At 47.6% G+C, this 24,131-nt stretch overlaps 1 protein-coding gene across 13 annotated transcripts in view; it reads right to left on the bottom strand.

Annotated features, from left to right (window-relative positions):
- The window catches only part of MPRIP (myosin phosphatase Rho interacting protein), a 146,141-nt gene that overhangs the window by 52,396 nt on the left and 69,614 nt on the right, over positions 1-24,131 (bottom strand). For 7 of the 13 annotated variants that reach the window (XM_039847598.1, XM_039847597.1, XM_039847600.1 and 4 more), the window contains exons 4-6: positions 20,181-20,246; positions 9,739-9,890; positions 3,937-4,021 (exon numbers count right to left, since the gene is read on the bottom strand). In XM_039847598.1, coding sequence (XP_039703532.1) covers positions 3,937-4,021; positions 9,739-9,890; positions 20,181-20,246 — 303 coding nt within the window. The remainder of the gene's footprint in view (positions 1-3,936; positions 4,022-9,738; positions 9,891-20,180; positions 20,247-24,131) is intronic. The other 6 variants (XM_039847603.1, XM_039847601.1, XM_039847593.1 and 3 more) reach the window with 1 other exon arrangement.

Below are 24,131 nucleotides of genomic sequence, written 5' to 3' on the forward strand. Positions count from 1 at the left end.
CTCTGGTGGGCTCAGGGTGGAGTTGGATTCCACTTGCAGAGCTGGGTGGGGGTGACATAAAGACCACCGTCTTTGGTGAATCGGTCCCCTCTATGGAGGAGATTGGACCAGGGTAGGCAGAGGTTGCCAAAAAGGCCAAAAAGAAAGGAACAGGTGACTGTGCTCATGAGGGGAGTGGCCCTGGCTGCCAGTGCTCTCAGCTCCACCTTGTGGGTGAAAAGCCTATGGCACATGCACACATATCTGATGCTAGGGGGACCCTAGCACTGAGAAGGGGGTGGGGTGGCAGGGATGTTCAAGAGGCAGAAACAATTTCAGGTCCCAGATTCAAGGAGTCATGACTCGGAGCTTGGAGAATACACACATTTCCCAGCACCAAGCAGCTACAGAGCCACCTCCTGGCCCTGGGCCTCCCAATCTGTGCAGGGCTGGTTGAAACCACAGATCCCTACCCATGTTCCCCACTTCTGGAGGACTATCCCAGAGCATGAATAGTGGCCAAGGTCCACAGGGAGTTCTTTTTCTCTCCTTTGGTAGCTCTGCTTTCTCCTGTCTCTATGTTGAGACAGCAGGAACAAAGCCATGCTAGCTTCTAGAAGAGGGGGCTAGATAGGTGATGCTGGGAAGCCTGGTCTCAGGGTAAAGTTGCTTCTCTTCTCCAAAGCAGATATATGGAGAATAAGCCTCTGCATGAGCCAGTTCAGGACCACATGGCACCACCTCTGCTCTCCACAGTTGCTGTTGTGAAGAGGGTGCTGACACTCATGCTGATCCAGACCCTGGCTGCCTGTGCAAGAGGAAGGAGTGGAAGCATTAGGTTTTCTATGTGCTAGTCCCTGTGTGGCTGGGACAGCTTCACTGCTCAGGGCTGTTAATACTATAATAGTCTGTGCTGTTTATCTAGCTGTCAGAAAGAGTTTAGTAGGGAAGAAAGATGAAAAAGGGCAGGAAGGCTAGCCCTGGTCAATGGGCCTCTGTAGCTTCCATGTGCTAATAAGCAGGTGCCCCCACTGGAGGAGGTTTCATAGAAAGCCTTCCTTTTACTTCCCGGGCACAGAAACCAAGCAGGGAACCAATGGGAGGAAGTGTTCTGACCTGGAGTGGGGTGTAGCAGCAGGCACCAAAATAGAAAATGAGATGCCTAAGAAGCAGAAGTGGCCACTCACAACACACGTGTGGCTGAGATGGGCCAGCGCACTGGACCAGCAGGGATGTCCTAACGGATGCCTGCTGTTTTATGTTCTCTGAAGAAAGGCAAGAGCAAGGACCATGAGTCTGGAGGGCTAGAGGAGCTGGCTTCCCAGAGCTCCACCTGAAGAACTGGGCCCCTGGGCCTGTATACCTGGCTGGGGAAGACACAAAGACCCCAGCCTCCCAGCTCTAGGATTTGGAGGAAGGGAAGTAAGAGCTCCATCCTTTCTGCCTTGATCATACCCAAAAGGAATTACTGTTCCTTTTCTAGGCATCTCAGTACCAAGAAAAGTAGGAAAAATCTTTTCTCTTGGAGTAAATAGTGGCCAAGTAAGAAGCAATTCCCAGGAGCCTATGCCTCTAAGGCCCCAGGCTTCAGAGGCTCTGATCGAGGCAAGCTTGTCTCCTCCTCTTGCCTTGGTCTTTGCTGGGACCCCCTGTCCTGCCTGAGAAGGCTATCTGCTCTCCCTGAATCCTTATCCTCATCCTCTCTCAGGGCCTGGCTTAGGCCTCTCTCTGATGCCCTCAGCAAACCACTGTGTTCTGTATTCTACATGTCCCCAGCTACCAACTGCCTTAGACACCTTTCTTGAAAGGGAACCCTGGGCTTTCCTACCTAAGTTCCTGGAGGACAGAGTGAAGCAGAGTAATGCTTCCAGCTCCTCATTGATCTGAAACTCTCCTGGGCCACTGAGAAAGAGGCCAGGTATGGGGTCTTAGGTTCTTGTCTCTAACAGGGGACCCTAGAACACCTTCAGCATCAGGCTGCGGAGGGGAAGCGTGCCCAGAGAGCCCTCAGCTCTCCTCTGGAGATGCCCCACATCACCATACGAGACTGACTCACAGGGGCATGGTCCCTGGTGAAAGTTCACAACTTCCAGAAACCAGTGGCCTCAAATGTGATGCTCTGGAAAGCAAGAGGAGGAAGGAAAAAACCTGTCCAGGCTGGCTTCTGCCAGTGCTTGGGAGGGGCTGACTGGAAGAGGCTGGGATCCCGCGAGACCCAGGCTCTAAGAGACCATCAGGAAAGTGGGTGATCTCCCCACTCTGCAATCATGTGTCTCCTGCTTCCAAATGAAAAGGTGAAGCTTGGAAGTATTTAGGAGGAAGAGACGTCATAGGGGAGGGGACAGCCAGGAAGCAGGGACATAACAAAATTCCCTGGGCTGGGCTGAGTACGTCTTCTGCATATGTAATTGCCTTATTTGGAGGCAGGAGCTCTGCTCCAGTATTGTTTCCAAGGCATAACTTGGAAATGCCTCAGAATCCTAAATACTGTTATTCTGCCTGGGATATTCTCTCTCCAATCAAGCAACTTTGGGGGATTTGAATGTGTATCTGCTATATCCTGACAGGAAGCTCCACTTTCAGTCTCCAGGAATGACTCCGATTGTCTTTTGCCAATTTCTTGCCAGGGACACTACCTTTCAGGGGATGCTAGACTGAGACTTTTGGGGAGGGTGGATAGAGGGCAGGCCCAGAGCTGTACTCCATCAGCAGGAGGCCAGTCAGGGTATACATGCTCAGGGGAGCCACAGGGGATGGGGGTATGTGGAGGAGAAAGGGACCCAGGCCAGCACACACCTGGGACCCAGGCCTGCCCAGGACGACTTCTGTCACTTGGTGAAGCAGAGAACAGCTAGTGAAGACTGCTGAACCTCAGGGGTAACCAGGTTCTGCCATAGGCTGGCTCTCTGCCAGGCTCTGGAACTTGCAAGATGCCTAAGGGACCCAATCTCCATCCTTCTCACTCTCAGGGTCACCGTAAGACCTGACTAAACAAGGCAAGAATACCTGCTAACAATCAAGTCTGGAGCAGGAGGAGGAAAAATAACATTTACTGAGTACCCATATTGGGCTCAGTACTTCCGTTCATGCTTACAATAATTGTCTAACTAGATTTCAACAGATCCACTTTGCAAATCAGTTCAATGAAGCTCAGAAAAATTAATTTGCTGCACCAGGGCCCCAGGAGTGTGAGGAGCATAGCGGGGAGTTGTAGAATCCCTTTGGGTGCCCTGAGCCCCTGCACAATGGTAGGGGAGGGAAAGAGGAGGAAAGTGGCCTTTGGGGAAGGACTGGACCTGGAGGGATGACCCCAGCCACTTCCCACTCTGATCACATGGAAATCATGGCCGGGGCACAAAATTCAAGGCCAGTGACAGTTTTTTCCATTTATGGTCAAAGCCCAGAGCAGGAGTAGGGTCCCTTGAGAGCCCCTCACTCTAGGACCTTCCTGCCCAGCCCCCTTTCTCAGCTTTCTGTCTGCAGGGTCAATCTGTGTAGAAAATGGAGCTGAGCTGAGGCACACAAGGAATGTGTGTGCAGCAAGAATCTCTCCCCAGCATGCTCTTTGCTCCCTAGCAGTAGGCAGGACAGCCAGGAGAAAGGATACATGTTGTGCTATTGCTGCTCAGCACCTGCCTGCTGGCAGGAAACCATCTGAGAAAGCCTCAGAACACACAAGCAGGACACTGAAGAGCACATGAGCAGGCCACCCTGTACCTGTAATGGGTCTTGCCCTGTGGCTCAGAGAGCAGTGTGTAGATTGCATCCCACGAACCATCGGAAGGAAGGAGGGGGAACACGCAGGGCTGATGACCGCCTGAGCCCTGAACTAATATCTTACTCCACTCCCAATTTTAGGCTGGGTCCTGAAGTCCTCTAACCTCCCAGGGTGCTCTTAATTCTCTCACTTCTCCCCAGCTCCACCGAGGGGTGACACTTGGCAAACCCATCACCTACCTGTGGCGTGGGAGGCTCTACTTTCCGCTTCTTTTTCTGGTTCTGCTTGTTAGTCCTGGGATAGACCATGAGCATCTCTAGCCAACTGGGAAGAGAAGAGACAGAAGGTCAGACCCCTGCTCTCAAGGATTAGGACACCACCTTGTTGAGTAGTCCAAGCACCAAACCCTATGTTTCCTGCCTGGAGGCATTCAGCCAGAAGCCTAGCACCAGCCTAGATTAGAGCCTGTCACTGACAGGGCAGGAAGTGCCAGCAATGCAGTCCAGGACAAGCAGAGACTGCCGGAACCAGGCTTGGATGCTGACCCTGCAATGACCACAGTGCAAGTGAGGAGGGCCCTGCAGCTTAGGGATAATAACATGGTCTCCACTCTGACCACTGGATTTGGAGTGAAGGGCACATCATTGTTTCTATCACTGTCCTTACTGTCAGAGCTTAGACTTAGCTCTAAAACTGCCTTCCAGAGTGGATCTGGCAAGCACACAGATGGGCTGCAACTGGGGGCTATTCCGTGCACTCAAGGCAGGAAACCAGAAATCATGCTACCAAAGTTCCCCACAACAGGTCACTTTAGGGGCTGAGTGCTGATCTCCCAGATCAATACACTCACCAATGGGCCCCACCTATACAGTGAGGGCACTGGGTACCTTGGCTCTGGGGAAGTCTGGCAGAGCTGCCCAGGGACATTGCCCAAGAATCTACACCAGCCTGGATGCTGAAAAGTCCACTTTGGACCAGCATCAGGAAAGGCAGCAGGGGAGCATAAGGAAGAACAGAGGACTCAGATCCAGATCTGGATCTGTTACCCTCTAACCACAACCCTGCATGGGCCCCAAAGCGAAAAAGGAGGCCACAACTGTATCTGCAAAGCCAGCAGATGAGCAGACTCTACAAGGGCCTCACTCCTGTAATCTGAGTAGTTCGCACACTTGTGGGGTTGAAAGATTTGCTTTCTACCCCGCCATAGGACCTGAAATTTCTTTTGGGCACTCGAACCAACCATGCCCACAGAAGGCCCCTATTAAAGCTATACCTAGAAGAGGGGAATAGACTGCTCAGCAAAGTCACCTAGAGTACAGGGAACATGGCAGGGAGGTGCAGACCCTTTGGGGTGCCCTGAGGGAAGAGGAGAGATCTGCATTGCAGTTGCACTGCTGACTAAATGGAGCTTCTGAAGCTCCTGCCAATTTAAACAAGGCTGGAGACTCAAGGGCAGAGCATGGAACAAGGGCAGCCAGGGTTCCTAGATACCTCAGTTCCTGCCCGTTTCAGTGGTGCTCTGGTTGGAGGCTGAGAGATGCCTACCTCAGGAACAGGTGATGGGATATGTCCTCTAGCCCAGTAGAAGTGTCTAACATTATCCAGATGTGTTACAAATGTTAAAATACCCTCATGGAAGAGAGGTGAGGTGTGAATGTGGACATGGGATTGGTAGTGAATGTGGGTGCCAGGGATGTGGTCGAACAGGCTCCCCAACTTTCAAGGCAGAGCCAAGATAAGAGACTGGGAGAAAGCCCTGACCAAGCCCAGCTGAAGGGCACAGAAGAGGCCACCTCATCTTGCCAACTCCCACCTCCTCTAAAATAGCTGTGTGAACCTGTGTCCCAAACATCCTGGAGGTCCCCTCCCAGCAGAAAGGAACTAGGAAAGAACTGTCAACTCTCTATCCAACCCTGGGAAAGTCATTCAGGTGTCCATTTCAGAGAAGAGCCAGGAGGGAAGACTGAATGGGCCGTCCAGCTTTAAGTCAGCAAAGAGGAGAAAATGTCTGTACCTCTTTAGGGACCCGAGTGCTTAGACCAATTACAGGGCCCCTGAGCCCACAGAAGAGGTTCCCCAGCAAAAAAGCCATGACAGGCAGTGAGAATCAGGAGGCCAGGGAGGAAGCCAAGGGAAGGGAATCTGTCTGAGGAGAGAGGCAGAGGGAGAGTAGAGTAAGAAGTCAGTCCTCAGGCATACTGTACCGTCTGACTCCCTAAAAGAGATCTGAGTGTCTAAGCAAGTGGGAAAAATGAGGCAGCTGCTGGTCACAAGAGGAACTGCAGGGTCTCTGAGGGACTGCAGAGGCCTGGGAGCAGGCTGCTTTTGAGAGAGCCCTGCCTGTTGGACAAGAAGGAGAAAGGTCCAGATCCAGGACAAGAATAACAGTCAGGTGACTTATTCTGGCTCTGGGTATGCCACTGAGCCTAACAAGCCTCCCACTCTCAGTATTGCCCAGTCTACACATGGGACGCTGAGAGCATATGCACCTGGTGTTTAGGGCCCCTAATGACTGTGCAATATTGTGATTTATAAGAAATAGAGATTTAGTCATTCGGATGACCAAAATATATTCCTTAATATTTGAGTAATTCTTGGCTCATAAATCCCAAAACCCTTGGAATTTCCTAAGTGTTAAGAGCTAAAAAAATGTCTTTCCTTATGTTAATGAAGTGGTTTTTGGAAGCATTTAAGGATGGGGGCTGGTTGTTAGAACCAACCAAGTGGTTAGAGGGTAGGAAGTTTCAGTCTCACCCATTAACCTCCAGGGAAAGGAGATGGCCTCGAGGTTGAATCAATAACTAGAAAAGGCCTATGTAATGAAGCCTTTATAAAAACCCAAAAGGACAGGGTTCAGGGTTCAGAGAGATTCTAGGTTAGGGAACCAGAATGTTTCCACATGCCACCACGCTGGGCCCCAAGCTCTAAGAGGACAGAAACTCCTTTGGGACCTCGTCCTATGTATCTCTTAATCTGGCTAATGATTTCGTGGAACAAAAACAAAAACAAACAAACAAAAAAGGCTACATACTAACCTGACAAGCTCAGGGGAGGCCAGCATGGCGGAGACCTACAAACTCAGAGACTGAAAGTAACCACATGGGATGGTCTGAACATAAAAATTTCTAACCAAAGCAGGTCATGGCAGGTAGTCACATCCTGGGCCTGTAGCTTTCTTGATGAAGGTCAACCTTTACCTGAAGTGAGCCTGTTTATTGTCTTTTTGCATCTATGATAACAAACCCTTGGAATGTCAGAGAAACTCCTTTTTTCCAGACCCCTCAGGGCATAACCTACTGTACCAGAGCAAGAGACCACTGAACGTCTCATGGTTATCTTATGCTCTCCATCTCTATGTGCTGTAAATGTTAATTATTAACTTTCCTTTACCCACCAATGTAAAAGATGTGTCTCTCCATTTTACCTTTTATCCAATCCCAAATATTTCCCTGCTTTGCTTTCTCCTGCCACTTTAATCTACCACCAATGAACCCTCCTTATGTCTCCCCTTTTGATTCTAATGTATAAAATAGGCTGCAAAACTGCCATTCTCTGGAGCATTTTTTTAATCCATTCAGATTTTGCTTCCCAATTGTTGTCAGTTTGGCTCAAATAAATTCATTAAAATTCTCTACAGCTTTGTATGTTTCTTACGTCAACAGTTTGTATCCTTTAATATCCTTTGTCAGTAATTTCTTGAGTAAACTAGTTTTCCTGAAATCTGTAAGCCATTCTAGCAAATTAACTGAACGCAAGGAGGGGTCGTGGGAACTTCCAATCTATAGCCGGTTGGTCAGAGTGTGGTGGGGTGCGGGGAGCAATTTCGTGGGACTGAGCCCTTAACCAGCAGGATCTGATGCTATCCCTGTGTCAAGTTTCAGAACTGAGTTGAATTCTTGAACATCTTGTTGGCGTCTGGGAATTATTTGTTGATGTGGGGACTACTCTCCACCCCATGTTCTAACTGGACCCAGGAACCCAATTTACCTTGCCTACTCAAGCTGCACGGAATGGCAGGCCTCATACACGCACACAGAAGTGACCACAAGAGAGTGGCCCAGGATAGAGTTGAGGACCCCCTAGCCTGTGCTAGTGTCTGACAGCAGGATTTAGGCAGTCTGCCAAAGACACTGTCAAATGCTAGACATCATCGTCACTCTCCTAACGCAATGTGGCAGACCACTACATCACTGACCTGGTCCCACAACCCTGGGAACCTTGGACAAGTCTTTCCCATTCCACCTATCCCTGGAACCTAGATCTTGAGGGGAGGGCTAGGTTCCCCTAAAGAATCTTATTTGAGCAGTGGAACCTTGACCCAGGTGTGCTTGCCAGACAGGACCAAGACAGCAAGAGTGAACCAGAAAGTAAGTGCAACCAGTTCCATGATGTCACTCATGCCTGGAGGGTGCCCTCGGTCAGACTCTTCTTATTTCCAGAGCCTCAGTCTCCCAATTGTGGAACGAGGGCTTGGTAAAAGCTCTTTACACCCTTAAATGTAAGGTTTTAGGATTAAGATCAGAGAGGGGCAGAGTCGAAGTGTCCTCCAATTTGCTCTCATGTGTTAGAAATGCAAACCTGCCTCTCTCCTGGCATCCCTAGCATAGGGCCACTCAACCTCTCTTATAGCACAGTTCTGTCCCTCTGCTCTATCCCTACCACGGTATGAATCTGAACTTGGCAAAAGTCAGGGGCTTTCTGGCCAGTGTTCCCACTTCCTTACACAGCAGCCTTGGCCAGGGCTGCAGGTGAGATACTGAAGCACAGGCCACTGCTCACAGGAGTCTTTCAGTTTTTTGAAACAAAGGACTTCATGTTCTAATCCCCTCTACTCTGCACTGCAATCATCAGCCTGGTCCCCCTCAACCCTGGATTTACTCTTCCCAAAGCGTTCTCAGCCTCATCTCCCTCCTTCTTAGCCTTAAAGGACAAGTGGAATTCTCCAAGACCCAGTGTCCAACCTCCTGCTGTGTCTGTTCACTGTGCATATGCCACGTGTGGCTAGGCTGCACAGAGCTGGTAGCAGATGCCCCATGAGCAGGGATTCCTGGAAGGCAGATGCTGCATAGGTTCAGGAACACAAATTCAGCCCCTATGGACTGTCAGCTACCTGAAAACCTGGGCCTGCCTTCCACTTTCCAGGGCTTCTCCTAAGCCTCTGCATAGGGTGTGCTCAAGGAAGTAGGATGACCCAAAGACTTTCTTTTTTTTGCTACTTGGCTAATGAAGCCAGTGCGTGCAGCAGCACTGGAATGACTCCTGTGTGTGGGCACCGAGCACGATGAATGAGACATGGCCTTCACTGTCAAGGGTTTTCCGCTGGTTGAGGAAACCAGATGTGAACACAATCTTCATCTTTTATAAGAGCCAGCAGATGGAGCCAAGCACTTCATGAGAGAGGGCTTACTGCAATATAGTAAACATTTAGGCTGACTCTAACAGCCTGGAAGTCCAGGGTTTATTCCAGACTGAGAGAAGGGTGGGAGAGAAGGTACAGAGGTAAAGGCAGCTGGGGGATGTGTGGTGACAAGCAGCTCAGTGCTTAGGGTGGTGGGAGTGAGGCTGGAGGGCTGGGAAGGGGCCCTGCAGGGCAGCCAAAGAACTTGGACTTGACCCACAGGTGGTGAGGTTTTAGCTAGAAGGGTGGTAAGGTCATAGTGTTTTGGGGACTGAGCCCTTTGTGGTTGGGTGTGAAAAGAGTAGGGAGACCAGTGAGATGCCTAAGGAAGATGTAGCAGCCCCAGAACCAGGGCAGTGCCAGAAGAGGAAGGCATCTGAGTAACAGGATGTGAGGTGGGGGTAGCCTTGGCGAATGTGTGGACCCAGGGATGAAGCAAAAGCAATGAAGGATGAGGCCAGTTTCTGGTGTGGTGACTGAATACACAGTTGTACTTGAATGGAGAGAGAGGACTCAAAAGAGCAGATGCACTTCGGGAAGAAAGTAATGGCAATGCTGCTCAATTTGTGCCAAAGGGACCTGGTCCAAGGACCTGCTGGTGGGCAGGGAGCACCAACTCCCAAAACACATGGAGCAGACTCACCCACTGATGATCTCCTTGGTCTCAGCCCGGATGAAATGCTCCTTCTCAGGGGTCAGAATGCACAGGGAGAACTTCTGGCCTGTCCGGCCCTCCCCATCCACCACATCTGTGCATTGGTTCATGTTAATGGTGCCCTGAGGGAGGGTTGTGGGCTGCAAGAAGAAGACGAGGCAAGGAGTCACTCAGAGGCCAGCTCTAAAGGGACATAGTAAGGCAGCATGGACCATTCCCACATTCTCAGGCCCTTTCCAACCCTTGTGGCTTCTCGACAGACATGTGAACCTCTCAGCTGTGTGGACCCCCAATTACAACAGAGGCACAGGGTTGCTCTGCCTCGCCCTGGCCTTCACAGCCCTGCTTTCTACCACCTCCTCCTCCCCCTCCCAGAGAGGAGGGTGACAGGCTTGTTCTTCTCAGAGGACACCCAGCTGGATATTCATTTCTCGTTGGAAAATAATATCCCAGCCAGTACTGGGGGAAGGGAGAGAGACAGGAAGGAGACTGCTCCGTGAGAACAGCTGGGATGACAGAGGCAGCTAAAAGCCTGGTCTTAGAGGGGTTACTGATCCAAGAGATCAGTGAGAAAAAGCTCCAGAGGAGGTGGTTTCAAAATAGCAAGGTTATTTTTAGAGGCAAGGATGGGGCTAGAGAGAAGCCACATTCTTGAAGGTAGGCTGTGGGGTTGGGAGGCCAAGCCCGCCTGAGGCGATTGACCTACCGCCACCTTCTAGTACTGTCTGTGAGGAGTGCTACAAGGCTGCCTGGCCCATCCTGGAACAACAAATTCTGATAGCAAAGCTGTTAAAGACACTGAAATTAGGGATAGAAAACTGAAACTAAGAAAGACGGCTTTAAGAAATTCCTACTTGAGGTGAAGGGTTAGCTGAGAGGACCTTCCTAAAGATGATTTGTTAGCCCTGTACCCTTTGGCTTCTCACTTCTCCTCAACATGAGGATACTTTTGGAAAGGCAACAGGTTGCCATGGCTCTAAAACAGGGGCAGTTGTTGGAGTAGGGGGCTCCAGGGCAGCTCCAGCTTCTCCACTGAGTTGCCCCTGAGAGCCCAGCATATCCTCAGTCCTGATCCTGGAGAGGTAGCAATGGGAGAAAAGGCAAGAGCAACCATCTGGGGATTGACGCATCAGGTACCTCCCTCCTAGAGCTCTGAGTAGGTCCTATAGCCACCCAGTCGTGACCTGCCTGTTGCCAGGGGAAGAGGGAAGGGGTCTGAGCTGTAATCAGAATGCTGGGTCTGGTGTGGGTGCCAAGCTCAGAGAAGCTACTCCCCACTATTGGAAAACCTTCTTCATGTCTCCAATGAAAGGAAGGTGGAAGCTCCCAGGCCCTCCAGCTTGAGCTCATGTGATCTTCCTGGTAAGTTTCCAGGCTGAACTATGAGCTCTTCTGACCCACCGCCACCTTCTTCCTCATCCCCAGGGCCCAACTACAAAAACCAGACCTGAGGGGTGCTAGTTTCCCAGAGCCTTTACTCCAACACGACCACAGGCTCTCTGGTCCACAGAAGGTAGAAGGAGTTAGTTTCCCAGTTCCAAGAAGCCTTTCCTTATAGAGCCCATAAACTCAGCCCATCATCCTTGCGCCCAAGTCAGAATGGGGGGGGAGGGCAGGGCTGGAGGGCTGGCCATGAGCTCATGGGGGGACCTCCAACTTCAGGTGGGGTAAGAGCCTGCACCCTCGGCTATGTGTTCAAAGTATGGCCTGCCTCAGAAATGACCCCGAGGTGGGGAAACAAGGAGGGGTGAGAGTGTCTTTTCTGAGGGTGGGCCACACCCACACTAAGCCTAGAGCTCTCCATGAGTGAAGCAGCTTTGCAGTATCTCTCCCAGGCACTCCTGGAGGGTCCTTGAGCTGGGAAAGGGAGCTTGGTGGGTTGTTCTAAAACCAAACGGAGGGGGTTCCTTAGGAGCAGTGGGCAAAGAAGGTGGCCTGGGACCCATCTGCCTGCCTTTTGGCTGGAAAGGCCCATATGCACCTAGGGCCTAGATAACCCTCCCCAGGTAAGAGCTGTTCCACAGCTGCAAGAACACACCCTCTAGCTCAAGGCAGGTCCTATCTGGTCCTTCCAACCTTCTCAGCCTCCTTGCTCCAGCTCTGGCCCCAGGCCCTTTACTCTTCACACGTTTTAATCTCAGGCCTTCTTCCAGCATCATGCCAGTGCCCCATGTGAACCCTCTTTGAGCAAACTAAGGGTGGCAATCTCTGCCCTCTGGGAGCTCAGCCTCCCCCATGCAGAAGCACACACTCCCTGCTGGCACTGACAAGATACACGGTTTCTTTGAGGCAGGTCCTCTTGTATGTGAAAAGAGGACACTAATGAGGTGGACTTCTGTGAGGATTAAGGCCATGAGCTGTTAAGTGTGGGCATGCCTAACCAACTTGTTTCCAGAGTGAGCCTGGACTAGGATCACAGAGCGGAGAGAGCGGGGATGGCAGAGGGGCTTTCTCAAGGTGACTTTTCCTTGCTCAGCCTCGATGACCACCATAATCCCTGGGTCTGTGGTCTCACAATGCTGCCAGCATATGCCACCTGTGACATACAGATGCACAGGCTAGATAAGTTATCAACCTGTCCCATGGCACTGACACCTTATAAACTATAACATGTATACACACACACACACACACACACACACACACACACACACACACACACACACACACACAGGTAAGTTAAGTGGGGACAATAAAACACATCAACAGAAATTCTAATATTTTCTTCTTCCTGAACCACTTAGTGGGCCCCCTTGAGGCACACACTCCTCTTTGGATACTAGTGTTCCAGGGCTCAAAATCACCAAACTGCTCACTGTCCCCTCTTGCACAGTAATTGTTTTCACTGGGTACATGGTCACCAGCTACAAACAAGATTTCCTAGCCAGCTCTGCAGATGAACATGGCCACAAGACTCTATCACCAACTGCACTGTAAGACTTCTCCAGGTCTAAGTTTCTTTGTGTGCAAAATGAAGCCTCTGCCTCCTTCCAGAAGTGTCAATAAAAGGCAAAGACATAACAAGCTAGAGCTGAAGGAAATGAACATTTACTTACTAACTATGTGTCAGGATCTCACAACTACGACCTCTTTCATTTCTCCTTAAATATTATGTTGAGGCAAGCATTATCTAATTCTATTAAATATGCAAAAAAGGGATCAGAGAGTAAGCAGTGATCACAAAAGAAGGGAAAACTGGTTCAGGTACACACTGACAACCACTATGAAAACAGCACCTTCTGAGTCTCCCAGCAGCACACTGTCTTGTGTGCTAACTGAATGCTAGGCCCTGGTCCCATGTGTCCTTTCACTGACTACTCCCACAACCTTCTGAGGCTGGCAAAATTGTCATCCCATTTGCCCCTTCATTACTCTGACACTCGATTTTTATGTATGAGTATTTTACCACAATAAAAGAAATCCTTTACTCCATAGAGTTGTCCTGAGACCAGAGATGATACTGTTCACATGAAATGAGGGCTCAGGGCTGGAACACAACCCAGGCTGCTTCTGTTTCTTAGCACACACACACACTCCTTACCATGGCAAGCAGGTAGTGGTAAGAAGGCAATTTATTCAATATACCTTCCCTGAATGCTTGCCACAGGAAGATCGGAGGAAAGTTTGGGGCATATTTTTCCCTTACTCCAGGACAGTAAGGAGGCTGGCAGGGTGAAAAGAACTTACCTAGATGGACTGGAAGATGCTCTAGACATAATTGACCACCTTCTCCCTGAGAGGGGAGGGAAAGCCAGGTCTTTGGGTTGACACTGGAGGCCAGCTGCTGGTCCTAAGATGGCTAGCAGTAGCCTCTTGAAAATGACTGGCCAAACTGAGGGGTTTATCCAAGGGCGAGCCGAGCAGCTCTCATACATTCTCTATGCCTTGCCAGCCCCCAACTTGAGGGATCTATATGCCTATGTTGGCACTGCCCAAAATGAGCTTCAGTGAATATTTCTGAATGATAAATGGAACAACCAGCCCCTCTGGTTTATATTGTAGATTCATTTACAAGACATATTTATGCTTTATTTCTAAGTAAATATTTTACAATATATGACATATAAGTATTCTATTTATAAATGTTTTATTTATAAAATAAGACTATCTAACCTTACTAAATCCCACGTTTGTTAAGCGAATAGCAGATGATACATGTACAAAGGCCTGACAGTAGTTAACAAGTCCTCCACTATGTCAGGGGCATGAGATGGAGGAGCTGGTTTGAAGGAGATTCAGGACTCAGAAAGGAAATCCCACCTCCAGGGGCCCATGATACTGTGCTGCAGCCACCACCCCTGGGGCCAGGACCAGAGCAACTAGTAGATGATAAAGTTGAAAGGCAAGAGGTGGGTGTGGTGATACTGCATAAGTTCATTTATAAGAAATGTCCAGAATGGACAAATTGATAGAAACATAAAGTAGATTAGTGGTTGCCAGAGGCTGAGGAATGATTAGAGGGTAACTAAAGGGTGTAGGATTTCTTTGGGGGAGAGGGGATGAAAATGTTCTAAAACGGATTGTGGTGATGACTATACAAGTCTGTGAATACACTAAAAAACAATGACTTGTACACTTAAAAATAAAACAAAATTTGCACAGATATAGAAAATAACCAAGGTGGGTGGGGCAGTCAGTAGGCTAGACTCATTAAGAAGCTTGTATAGCTCCACTCAGGCTCCTGCTGGAAGAACACTCACTGCCGCTGCCTTCAACCCAGGCCTGGAAGGTGCTTAGTGCCTCTCCTCCTGCCCCACGTTCCAGACACAGAAACAGAGACCCAGAGAGGCACGAGGACTGGACAACTCCTAACCCACCTGAGCACACTGCCTCTACCACAGCAAAAGGCAGGGACCACAGGAGCAAGGCCAACTATCTCCAAGGAGCTAACTCTACTGGGCTCTGACATGTGTCTCCACAGAGGCAAAGCTGAGCACCCTGCTGGGAGATGGACCTTGCTGGAAATGATACATGCTGAGCATGTGCACCCATCCCTAGGAGGTGCCTCTTTCAAGAATTGGCTCTGGCTTCATCCAGGGGCAATGGGAGATTTCTGAGGCATTCAGGGCTTCCATGGATTTAGCAGAATGGGGCCTACAAGACAGGGGATCATTTGCTAACCCCAAGCAGCAACAGTGCAGTGCCCACACTGAGTGTGCAACCTCAGAGTTGTGGGAAGAGAAGGGAGATGAATGAACCCAATCCTGTACATGCTTTAGTGCTCTGGGGGAGTTGGGGTGTTACAGAAATGACCCATTCAGGGCTTTGGTGACCAGCCAAACTCCCTGAATTCCTGGGGCATTGTAAGAGTTGGCTAAACTCAGTTTTTTAAAGGGGAAAAGAACACAACAAAGACCATTTTCACTTGCTGCCAAGGCCAGAAAGTTCCTTCTTGCACCTGCTGTGCCAGAATGACCTGTTGGCTGTGGTCGCTAGCTGGGCTGCAAGATGTCCAAGCTCCTACCAAGAGGCCAAGGGCCTTCTGCCAGTGGAGCTTTCCTTGGGAAGCCATCACCACCCAGCCAAGGACCACCTTGCTCCTAAGCCTGGGGGGAGAGAACACAGGGAAGAATAGCTTTCATCCTCCTCACCCCACCCAATAGCAGAACTCCACAAGAACCAAGTGCCCAATATACCATACACAACAATGAACTCAATCTAGATCAAAGACCTACATGTAAGAGAAAAACTATAAGACCAAGGGTAACAGCTTCATAACACTGGATTTGACAATGGCTATGACACCGAAAGCACAAGCAACAAAAGAAAAAATAGGTAAACTGGACTTCATCAAAATTAAAAACTTTTTAACCAATGTCACCATAAAAAATAAATTAATTTTAAAAGATTAAAAACTTTTGTGCATCCAAGGACACTATCAAGAGAGTGCAAAGGCAATCCACAGAATGGAAGAAAACATGTGCAAATTATGTATCTAATAAAGAATTAATATCCAGAATATATAAAGAACTCCTACAACTCAACAGTCCCCTCCCCCAAAAAAGCAATTAAGCAATTTTAAAAAGGGCAAAAGATGGCAATAAACATTTTTCCAAAGAAGATATACATAAAATGGCCAATAAATACATGAAAAGATGCTCAACATCATTAATTATTAGGGAAATGCAAACTAAAACCACAATGAGATACCACTTGATATCTACTAGGTTGGTTGTAATAAAAATGCTGTAAGTACTGATGAGGATGTGGAGAAATTAGAACCTTTGTGTGTTGCTGGTGGGAAGACAAAATGGTATAGCTGCTGTGGAAAACGGTTTGGCAGTTCCTCAAAAAATTAAACATAGAATTACCACATTATCCAGCAATTTTACTTCTAGGTATATATCCAGAAGAACTGCAATCAGGGTCTCAAATAGATATGTGTACACCATGTTCATAACAGCATTATTCACAACAGCTAAAAGGCAGAAGCAACACAAGTGTCCATAGATGGATGAATGGATAAATAATATATACAATGGTCAGCCATAAAAAGGAACGAAATTCTGACACATGCTACAACATGGATGAACCTTGAAAACATTGTTAAGTGAAATACTTCAGACACAAAAAGTCAAATATTAGTGTTTAATTGGTATGGAGTTTCAGTTTGAGAACATGAAAAATTTCTGAAGATAGATGGTTGTGATGGCAACAAAACAATGTGAATGTACTTAATGCCACTGAACTACATACTTAAAAATGGTTAGTTAGGATGGTAAATTTTACGATATGTATATTTGAACGAACATGAACACACACACACACATTTAGGATGGTAAATTTTACGATATGTATATTTGAATGAACAGGAACCACACACACACACACACACACACACACACACACACACCATGCATGACGCATGCACGCACACAGCCAAGTATCCAGGCCAAGGTGGAAATCTAGGCAGAAAGAAGTGCCTCATTTTAAGCCAACATGCTCCTTGTGTGGAAGTGGTCATTGTATAGATGGAGCCTGGCTAACTATGGCCCAACTCACCATGGAGTCATGTGAGGTCCTTCCCAGTGGGTATAGAACAGAGGCCTCAGTGGGTACAGACCTCGACTTCTCATACCAAGCCTCCGACCTCTCCCTATCTCCAATCTTCAGCTCAAAGGTGGGAGCAACAACCCTCTAAATGCATGGGACCCTAGAGTATGGGTCCCTGGAATCCTGCTGTTCTTCTCTGCTACAGGCTATCAATACCTCACACCAGAATCATACCTGGATGATGAAAGAATTATTTTCCTAGAAAGTGTGATGATCTCGGATACATGCTGCATACAAACGGGCATCCGTTATAGGAATGAATCTTCCACCTTAAACAGGACTGGTATAGTTTAGCACAGGGGTCCCAGGCCACAGACCAGAACCAGTCTATGGCCTGTTAGGAACTGGGCCACACAGCAGGAGGTGAGTAGCAGGCAAGCAAGTGAAGCTTTACCTGTATTTGCAGCCGCGCCCTAGTGCTAGCATCACTGCCTTAGCTTCACCTCAGATGATCAGGCATTAGATTCTCACAGAAGCGTGAACCCTATTCTGAACCATGATGCGGGGGATCTAAGTTGCACACTCCTTATGAGAATCTAATGCCTGATGATCTGAGGTGGAGCTGAGGCGGTGATGCTAGCGTTGGGGAGTGGCTGCAAATACAGATTAACAGCAGAGAGGTTTGACTACACAGAGACCATAATATATCAACTGCTTGCACGCATATCAAAACCCTATCAGTGGGTGTGGCAAGTGACAATTAAGCTGCATCTGGTGGCAGGCTTTAAGGCAGAATCTGACACTTATTTTAATCCACGTATGGGTTGCCCATTATTTTATTTATCACTTCTATCCACGTGCCTCTTTCCCGCACTGCACACATGTCTCAGTTACAGTTTTAGTAAGCCCACAAGCTAACCCTAGCCAAAAGGAGTAAAAAACAAATGTCACTAGAGAGCATCTTTGAAAAAGGGGAAAGACCCAATGATGAGACAGCAGAAGACTCTAAGACTGTCAACAAAAAGAAAGCTGCATTTAAAAGAAAATACCAACAGTCTGACTTAAATTATGGGTTCATTGCAACAGGTGATTCACATTTTACAAGCCTGCTTTGTATAATATGTGGCGACCAGCTATCCAATGAAGCCATGAAACTTTCAAAACTGCCACACGGAGACCAAGCACCCTGCATTAAAAGACAAGCCTTTGGAGTTTTTCAAAAGGAAAAAAAATGTGAACATGAAGAACAGAAGAAATCATTGAAAGCCACCACTTCATTAAATGTGTCTGCACTAAGAGCATCATTCTCAGTGGCTAACTGCATTGCTTAAAGCTAAGAAGCCCTATTGGTGAAGAGTTGATCCTGCCTGCTGCTAAGGACATTTGTCGTGAACTTTTAGGAGAGGCTGCAGTTCAAAAGGTGGCACGTGTTCCTCTTTTCGCTAGCACCATAACTAGACAAATTGATGAAACAGCACAGGATACTGAGGCACAATTGTTAGGATTAATGAGTCACCATGGTTGCAATCCAGGTTGACAAGTCTACTGATGCTGACAACAAGGCTTGTTTTTGTGTGATATATTTTTCAGAAAGATGTGCATGAGGATATGTTATATGCACTTTTGTTGCCAACCAACACCACAGCTGCAGAACTATTCAAGTCTTTGAATGATCACATATCAGGAAACTGAACTGGTCACTTTGTGTCAGTATATGCATGGATGGAGCGGCTGCCATGACTGGACGACTTTTTGGTTTCACTACTCGGGTCAAAGAGGTCGTTTCTGAATGTGAATCTATACACTATGTCATCCATAGATAAATGCTAGCTAGCTGAAAAATGTCACCTGAACTTAACGTTTTTCAGGGTGTGATTAATATTATCAACCACATTAAAGTACATGCCCTTAATTCACGTCTGTTTGTGCAGCTCTGTGAGAAGATGGACACAGAGCACACACATCTTCTCTCACACACAAATGTGAGATGGCTTTCTAAAGGTAGATCACTGGCCAGACTTTTTGAGTTATGAGAGCTACTCCAGAAATTTCTTTTAAATGAACAGTCACCAGTGGCAGCACATTTCGGAGACACAGAAAGGGTTGCAAAACTTGCTTAATTGTGACATATTCAACCTGCTTAACCAACTCAATCTGTCACTTCAGGGGAGCACAACAACTGTGTTCAAGTCGGACATAAAGTGGCTGCATTCGAAGCAAAACTGGAATTATGGGGCGACGAGTGAACATTGTTATTTTTGACATGTTTCAAACATTAGCAGAGATTTTGAAAAGAGACTGAGCCCGGCCTTCTTTCTCCCAGCTGGTGCATGATCACTTATCTCAGCTTTCAAAAGAGTTTGAGCATTACTTCCCAGTCACAAAAGGCCCCCAAACTGGGAAGGAATGGATCCGCAACCCATTCGTGAATAAGTCAGGTGAATCAACTTTGTCCGTGCTAGAAGAGGATCCACTGCTTGAGATCACAAATGATGTGGACCTTAAAAGTATGTCTGAGACAACTTCAAATCTCCAAACGTTCTGGATTAAAGTCAAGGCAGAATATCCTGAGATTGCCACCAAAGTACTGAAAAGCCTGCTTCCATTTCTAACATCCTACCTTTGTGAAGCAGAGTTTTCTTCAGTGACAGCAACCAAAATGAGATTATGGAGTAAACTGGACATAAGCAACACACTTCGGGTATCACTGTCTCCCATTATCCCCAGATGGGACCATCTAGTTGCAGGAAAACTAGCTCAGGGCTCCCACTGATTCTGCATTATGGTGAGTTGTATAATTATTTCATTATATATTACAATGTAATAATAATAATGTGCACAATAAATGTAATGTACTTGTATCATCCCAAAACCTTCCCTCCTCAACCCCAGTCAATGGAAAAATTGTCTTCCATGAAACTGGTCACTGGTACCAAAAATGTTGGGGACTGCTAGTTTAGCACACTGGCCTGGTTTACCCCAGAACCAGGAAGCTTATTTCCTTAGCTTCAGTCTCTGAAGTAAATCAATCTCTTTCCCCATTAGCCAAACCACTAAACCCTGTCCTGGTTTCCACCTGGCACCTAGGCCCTTTCTTCCTCCCTGGCTCTTCTGCCTGCACAAATTTCCCTTGTCTCAGCCTCTGCTCCTAGTGAGTCACACAGTTTGGGGGCCAACCAAGAAGACTCGTGGAGGAAGTATACTGTCTCTGGCTGACTCGTGTCTGAACGTGTGAGCCTACCTAAGTTCTCAACGCTGACTCAAGTTCCAATTCACATTTGTAATCACATCCACTGACAGCAAAAGAAGAAGTTTTCACAGCCCTGCCCAGAAAACCATGTAATCATCTTAAGACTCCCTAGACACATGTTTAGGTACAGACTAATATACTCATTCATGGGCTCATGTTAATTGACAGCCATTTACTGAGTATCTACCTTGTGCTGGGCACTGTTCTTGGTTGGTGCTCGGAATAGAGGCGAAAACAGAACAAAGGGCTGCCCCTAGAAAAGATAATTTTATTCTTGTGGTTAATGAGGGAAATAAGAGGAAAACAAAGAACCTGATTTCAGGTAGTGATAAATGATAGGAATGAAAGGAAAACAGTTCAGGACTAGGAAATGCCTGGGGAGGTACAAACATGCAGAGTCCAAGCAGAGGCTGAGTGGAAGAGAAAGCTCTGAGGCCACTGGGGCAGGGATGAGCTGGGTCTGGCCTGAAGAAGCTGACCAGTAGGACTGTTGGTAGGACTGGAACGAAAGGAGCCCTCGGTGGCCATAGCCTGCCAGGTTGGAGGATGTGATCTGTGGTGGAGATGAGAAAGGGAGGCAGCCTGCTTGTAGCTCACAAGAGTACTCTCTGACCCTGACAAATGAGGCAGGCAGAGGAATCAGGGTTGGATTGAAATGCTAATGGCACGTGGGGTAAAGGGTAGCTGGATTTGGGAAATATTGAAGGTAGAGCCAAATGGACTTGAGGTGGGTGGTGGGTGAGAAAAAAGAGCAGCCAGGGATGATTCCTAGGATTTGAGCCTCAGTGACTCAGGGCTAGAACAGGTGCTCAACTAAAGAACGAAGTTTCCTTTCTTTTTGTCTGTACTTGGGCTATATTTCAGCTACCTTTCTCTGGCATTTCTATGCCTTTGCTTCATAGAAAACAGACCTTTTTAGGCTGACACCACAAGTGATGGGACTCAGACAGGATAAGAAGGGAAGTAGAGGCAGAGAGAAGGCAGAAAGGGGACAGAGACAGAAGCCAATGGACATCTGGTAGGCAAGATCACAAGCCGGCTCTGTGAAGAAAGCAAGCCGCCACCCTCGAGTCTTTGCTGCAATCACCCCTAGGGCACAAAACAGTTCCAGCAGCAACTGTGGGAAGTCCCCGAGATCACGGGAACTAAAGAGACAGGTCCCTCTGACTGATGGAGCTAAAAAGGCCTCCTGGAGATGGCTAAGGGCTGGGAGGACAGACTCACTGGGGAAAGGGTGTGGCAGGCAAGGGAAAAGGAAGAGTCCAGGAAAGAAGGACAGTACAGGAGCAGTGTCACAGGACAAGGTATGAGGAATGAGGTAGGATGAAAAAGATGGAGATCAAGAAAAGGACTTGAACTCAGCTTTCTTGTCGGATGGAAAGGAGCATGGAACCGTATGGAGCTGGTATATTTGTGTCAACAGTCTTACGTCACTTTTTCAACAGAAATAGCTTCCTTTTGGCAGAGAATCGTGTCCATCACAGCTGGAGCGCCTGAAATACTATCAGGTACCCAGCAAGCAAGGAAACAGAATCAGAGGACTCAGCCAGTACACAGGCAGCCAGTCAAAGCTGACTTCAGCATCCATGGGGTCCAGGGCCACCAGGTAGCTTCCTAGAGTCAGTGGAGTAAGGACATGGTGAGTTGAGAGCAAAAAGGTTAGCGCTGATAGAAAAGCCCAGCTTTTTGGGGGGGCCTATGTCCCTCTGGGTGGGGATAGGGCAGAGTATTGGCAGCTTACACACAGCCTGGGGGCAGCCTCTGTCCTCCCTTGTTTCTTCCCAGTCCCTATCTGCTGCTCTGAAATGCCTCTACAGGTAGCCTCAACTCAGCCCAAGGAGGCTGCCTTCCTCCAGCAGAGGTGGACTTCCCACACAGGAGCACAGAGAACATGGCTTGAGAATGGTGTTCACACAAATTAGAACTCAACAGGCCAGAAATAAACAGAACTTGGTTCAGAAGAGCAACAGGCTGTGGTGAAAAGGGTCCCAAACTGAGTCCTGCTGGAATAGACTGAAGGAGCTGCGGCCGTTTAATTTAGAGGATGAGGGTTAATTGAAGAGGGACTGGGGATACAAGACAGGGCCAACTATATCTAAAAATCATTAATTCAACAAATACACACCAGATGGCGGGCCCCAGGGACACAATGATGAGTAAGACATGGCACCTGCCTCAATGAGATCAGCGCTGAATTGCAGATATGTACACAGCCTGCGGACAGCATTGTACACAGAGACCAGGAACAGAGAAGTCAAGTAATTTAAAAGTTCCTTGTGGCGCAAGGATCAGATTCGTCTGGTGAGGTCTGGATGGGAAGACTGAATTCCATGAGAGATAAGGCAGAGCATTTACTGAAGGTTTCTCAATAAATAAACATTTTGTCTCCGTAAATCTGAGGCTGGCATCATTTCCATTGTAGATATATGAAAAACACTCAGGAAAGCAAAGCAGCTGCTATCAACAACATTCATCTATTTAGCAGATATTTATCAAACACCTACTATGTGCCAGGCACTATTCTGGGTAATAGGAATATAGTAATAAAGAAAACTGACAAAAATCTCTGACTTCAAAAGCTGACCTTCCAGTCTATGGTCAGACAAGTTAAATAAATAAAGTATACAGCGTGTTAGGTGGTTGTTATGTGCCACAGTGAAAAATGAAGCAGGAGTGGGAAAGGAGGAATTTGGGATGGGAGATCATTTTGAGTAGGCTAGGTGGGAAAGGCTGCCCCAAGACCAGGTAAGCCAGAGGTAAGGGAGTGAAGCACAGGTAAGGGGAGAGGGCAACCCTGACAGAGGGAGACTGGAGCAAGGATCTAACCCTATGTCCAAGCTTGCTCGGGACACGATGGGAAATCGGGAGAGTGGGAAGGCTGCCAGTCCTTGAGCTGCCAATGGAACTGCCAATGGATGAGTTATTCCTCAATTCTCATTTTGTTTCTGCTGCCTTGGTTTAATAAGACAGAAAAGTCTGAAAGAGAGTCTTATAACTAAAGTACAACTAGTCCTAATAAGAATGCTAGTTTTAAGCCTCAACAGTCATTCACCTGCTCAATCACTCACTTGCTGCCTGTCACCAGGTTTCCCACTGTAGAGAAACTTCTACAGATGGAGTCTCCAAGATAACAGGTCATAACAGTAGAGTGCCCAGTGCTGTGGGGAGATGAAGGGAAATCCCTTGGTAATGTTCTGATTATGATCTGAGTCCATCCACTTTCTATCTTCACTCCCATGATTCCAGTTCCCCTTGTCCTGTGGCTGGACACCGGCTCAGACTTCCTAGGTCCTTCCCATCCTTCAAGGGCAACTCTAGTGATACCTCATTTTCCAGTCCTAGAACAGGCAATTTCTCCAAGGAGCCTTCGTTCCTTTTATTAGAGAATGGAATTAGAAACCAAGATCTGGATGCTAAGTATACTCATTGCAGTTGGGGTTTGCTGCCTCTAGAATTTCTCGGCTGATAGAACAAGGAAATACAGGTGCACATATACCTACATATATACATATCTCCCTTGATCTATATTTTTTATGTGTCTCTATTAAGCTTAACATACTGATGTCTCCAACTCTAATCTATTACCACATGGATAATTCTAGCCTCTCCCTTGCTTGCCTATAAACTCCCACTCCAATGCCATCCATTTACTTAACTGTCCAATGCCAATACACATGCATAATGGTTTCAAAATTGTTAACTAGCACCCCGTGGGAAAGAATTTTATCAACTAGAACACAGTGCTTATGTACAGTCTCTTTTGCCTTTAGTCTTGCAGACTCCACTCATTTCCAAAGGTGTGTACTTCCTTTTTATACCATTGCCTGGAATCTGTTCCAGTGAACTTCTGGAGAAGGAGCTGTCACAGTTCTCCATATACCCAAGAACTCACAAGTGGGTGGAGCAGATATTAACTGAATATTTTACACTTTCAGCATGAATTTTTTAGTCCTCTTTTCCAGGGCACATTGGGTTAGGAAGGAAGTGAGAAAACTGGAGACAGTATGGAGAGGATACAAGGAAAGGAAAGAGATGGGAGCTCAAGGCATTTCTTGGCAGAAGCTGCCCTCCCAGCCTTGTCAGAGCTATATCTCTTTGGAGACTAGGGCAGGTGGGAGGAGAACTGTTTTGGAGAGGA

The sequence above is a fragment of the Pteropus medius genome, unplaced genomic scaffold (genome assembly GCF_902729225.1).
Source record: "Pteropus medius unplaced genomic scaffold, Ma_sr-lr_union100, whole genome shotgun sequence".
NCBI classification, from domain to species: Eukaryota; Metazoa; Chordata; class Mammalia; order Chiroptera; family Pteropodidae; genus Pteropus; species Pteropus medius.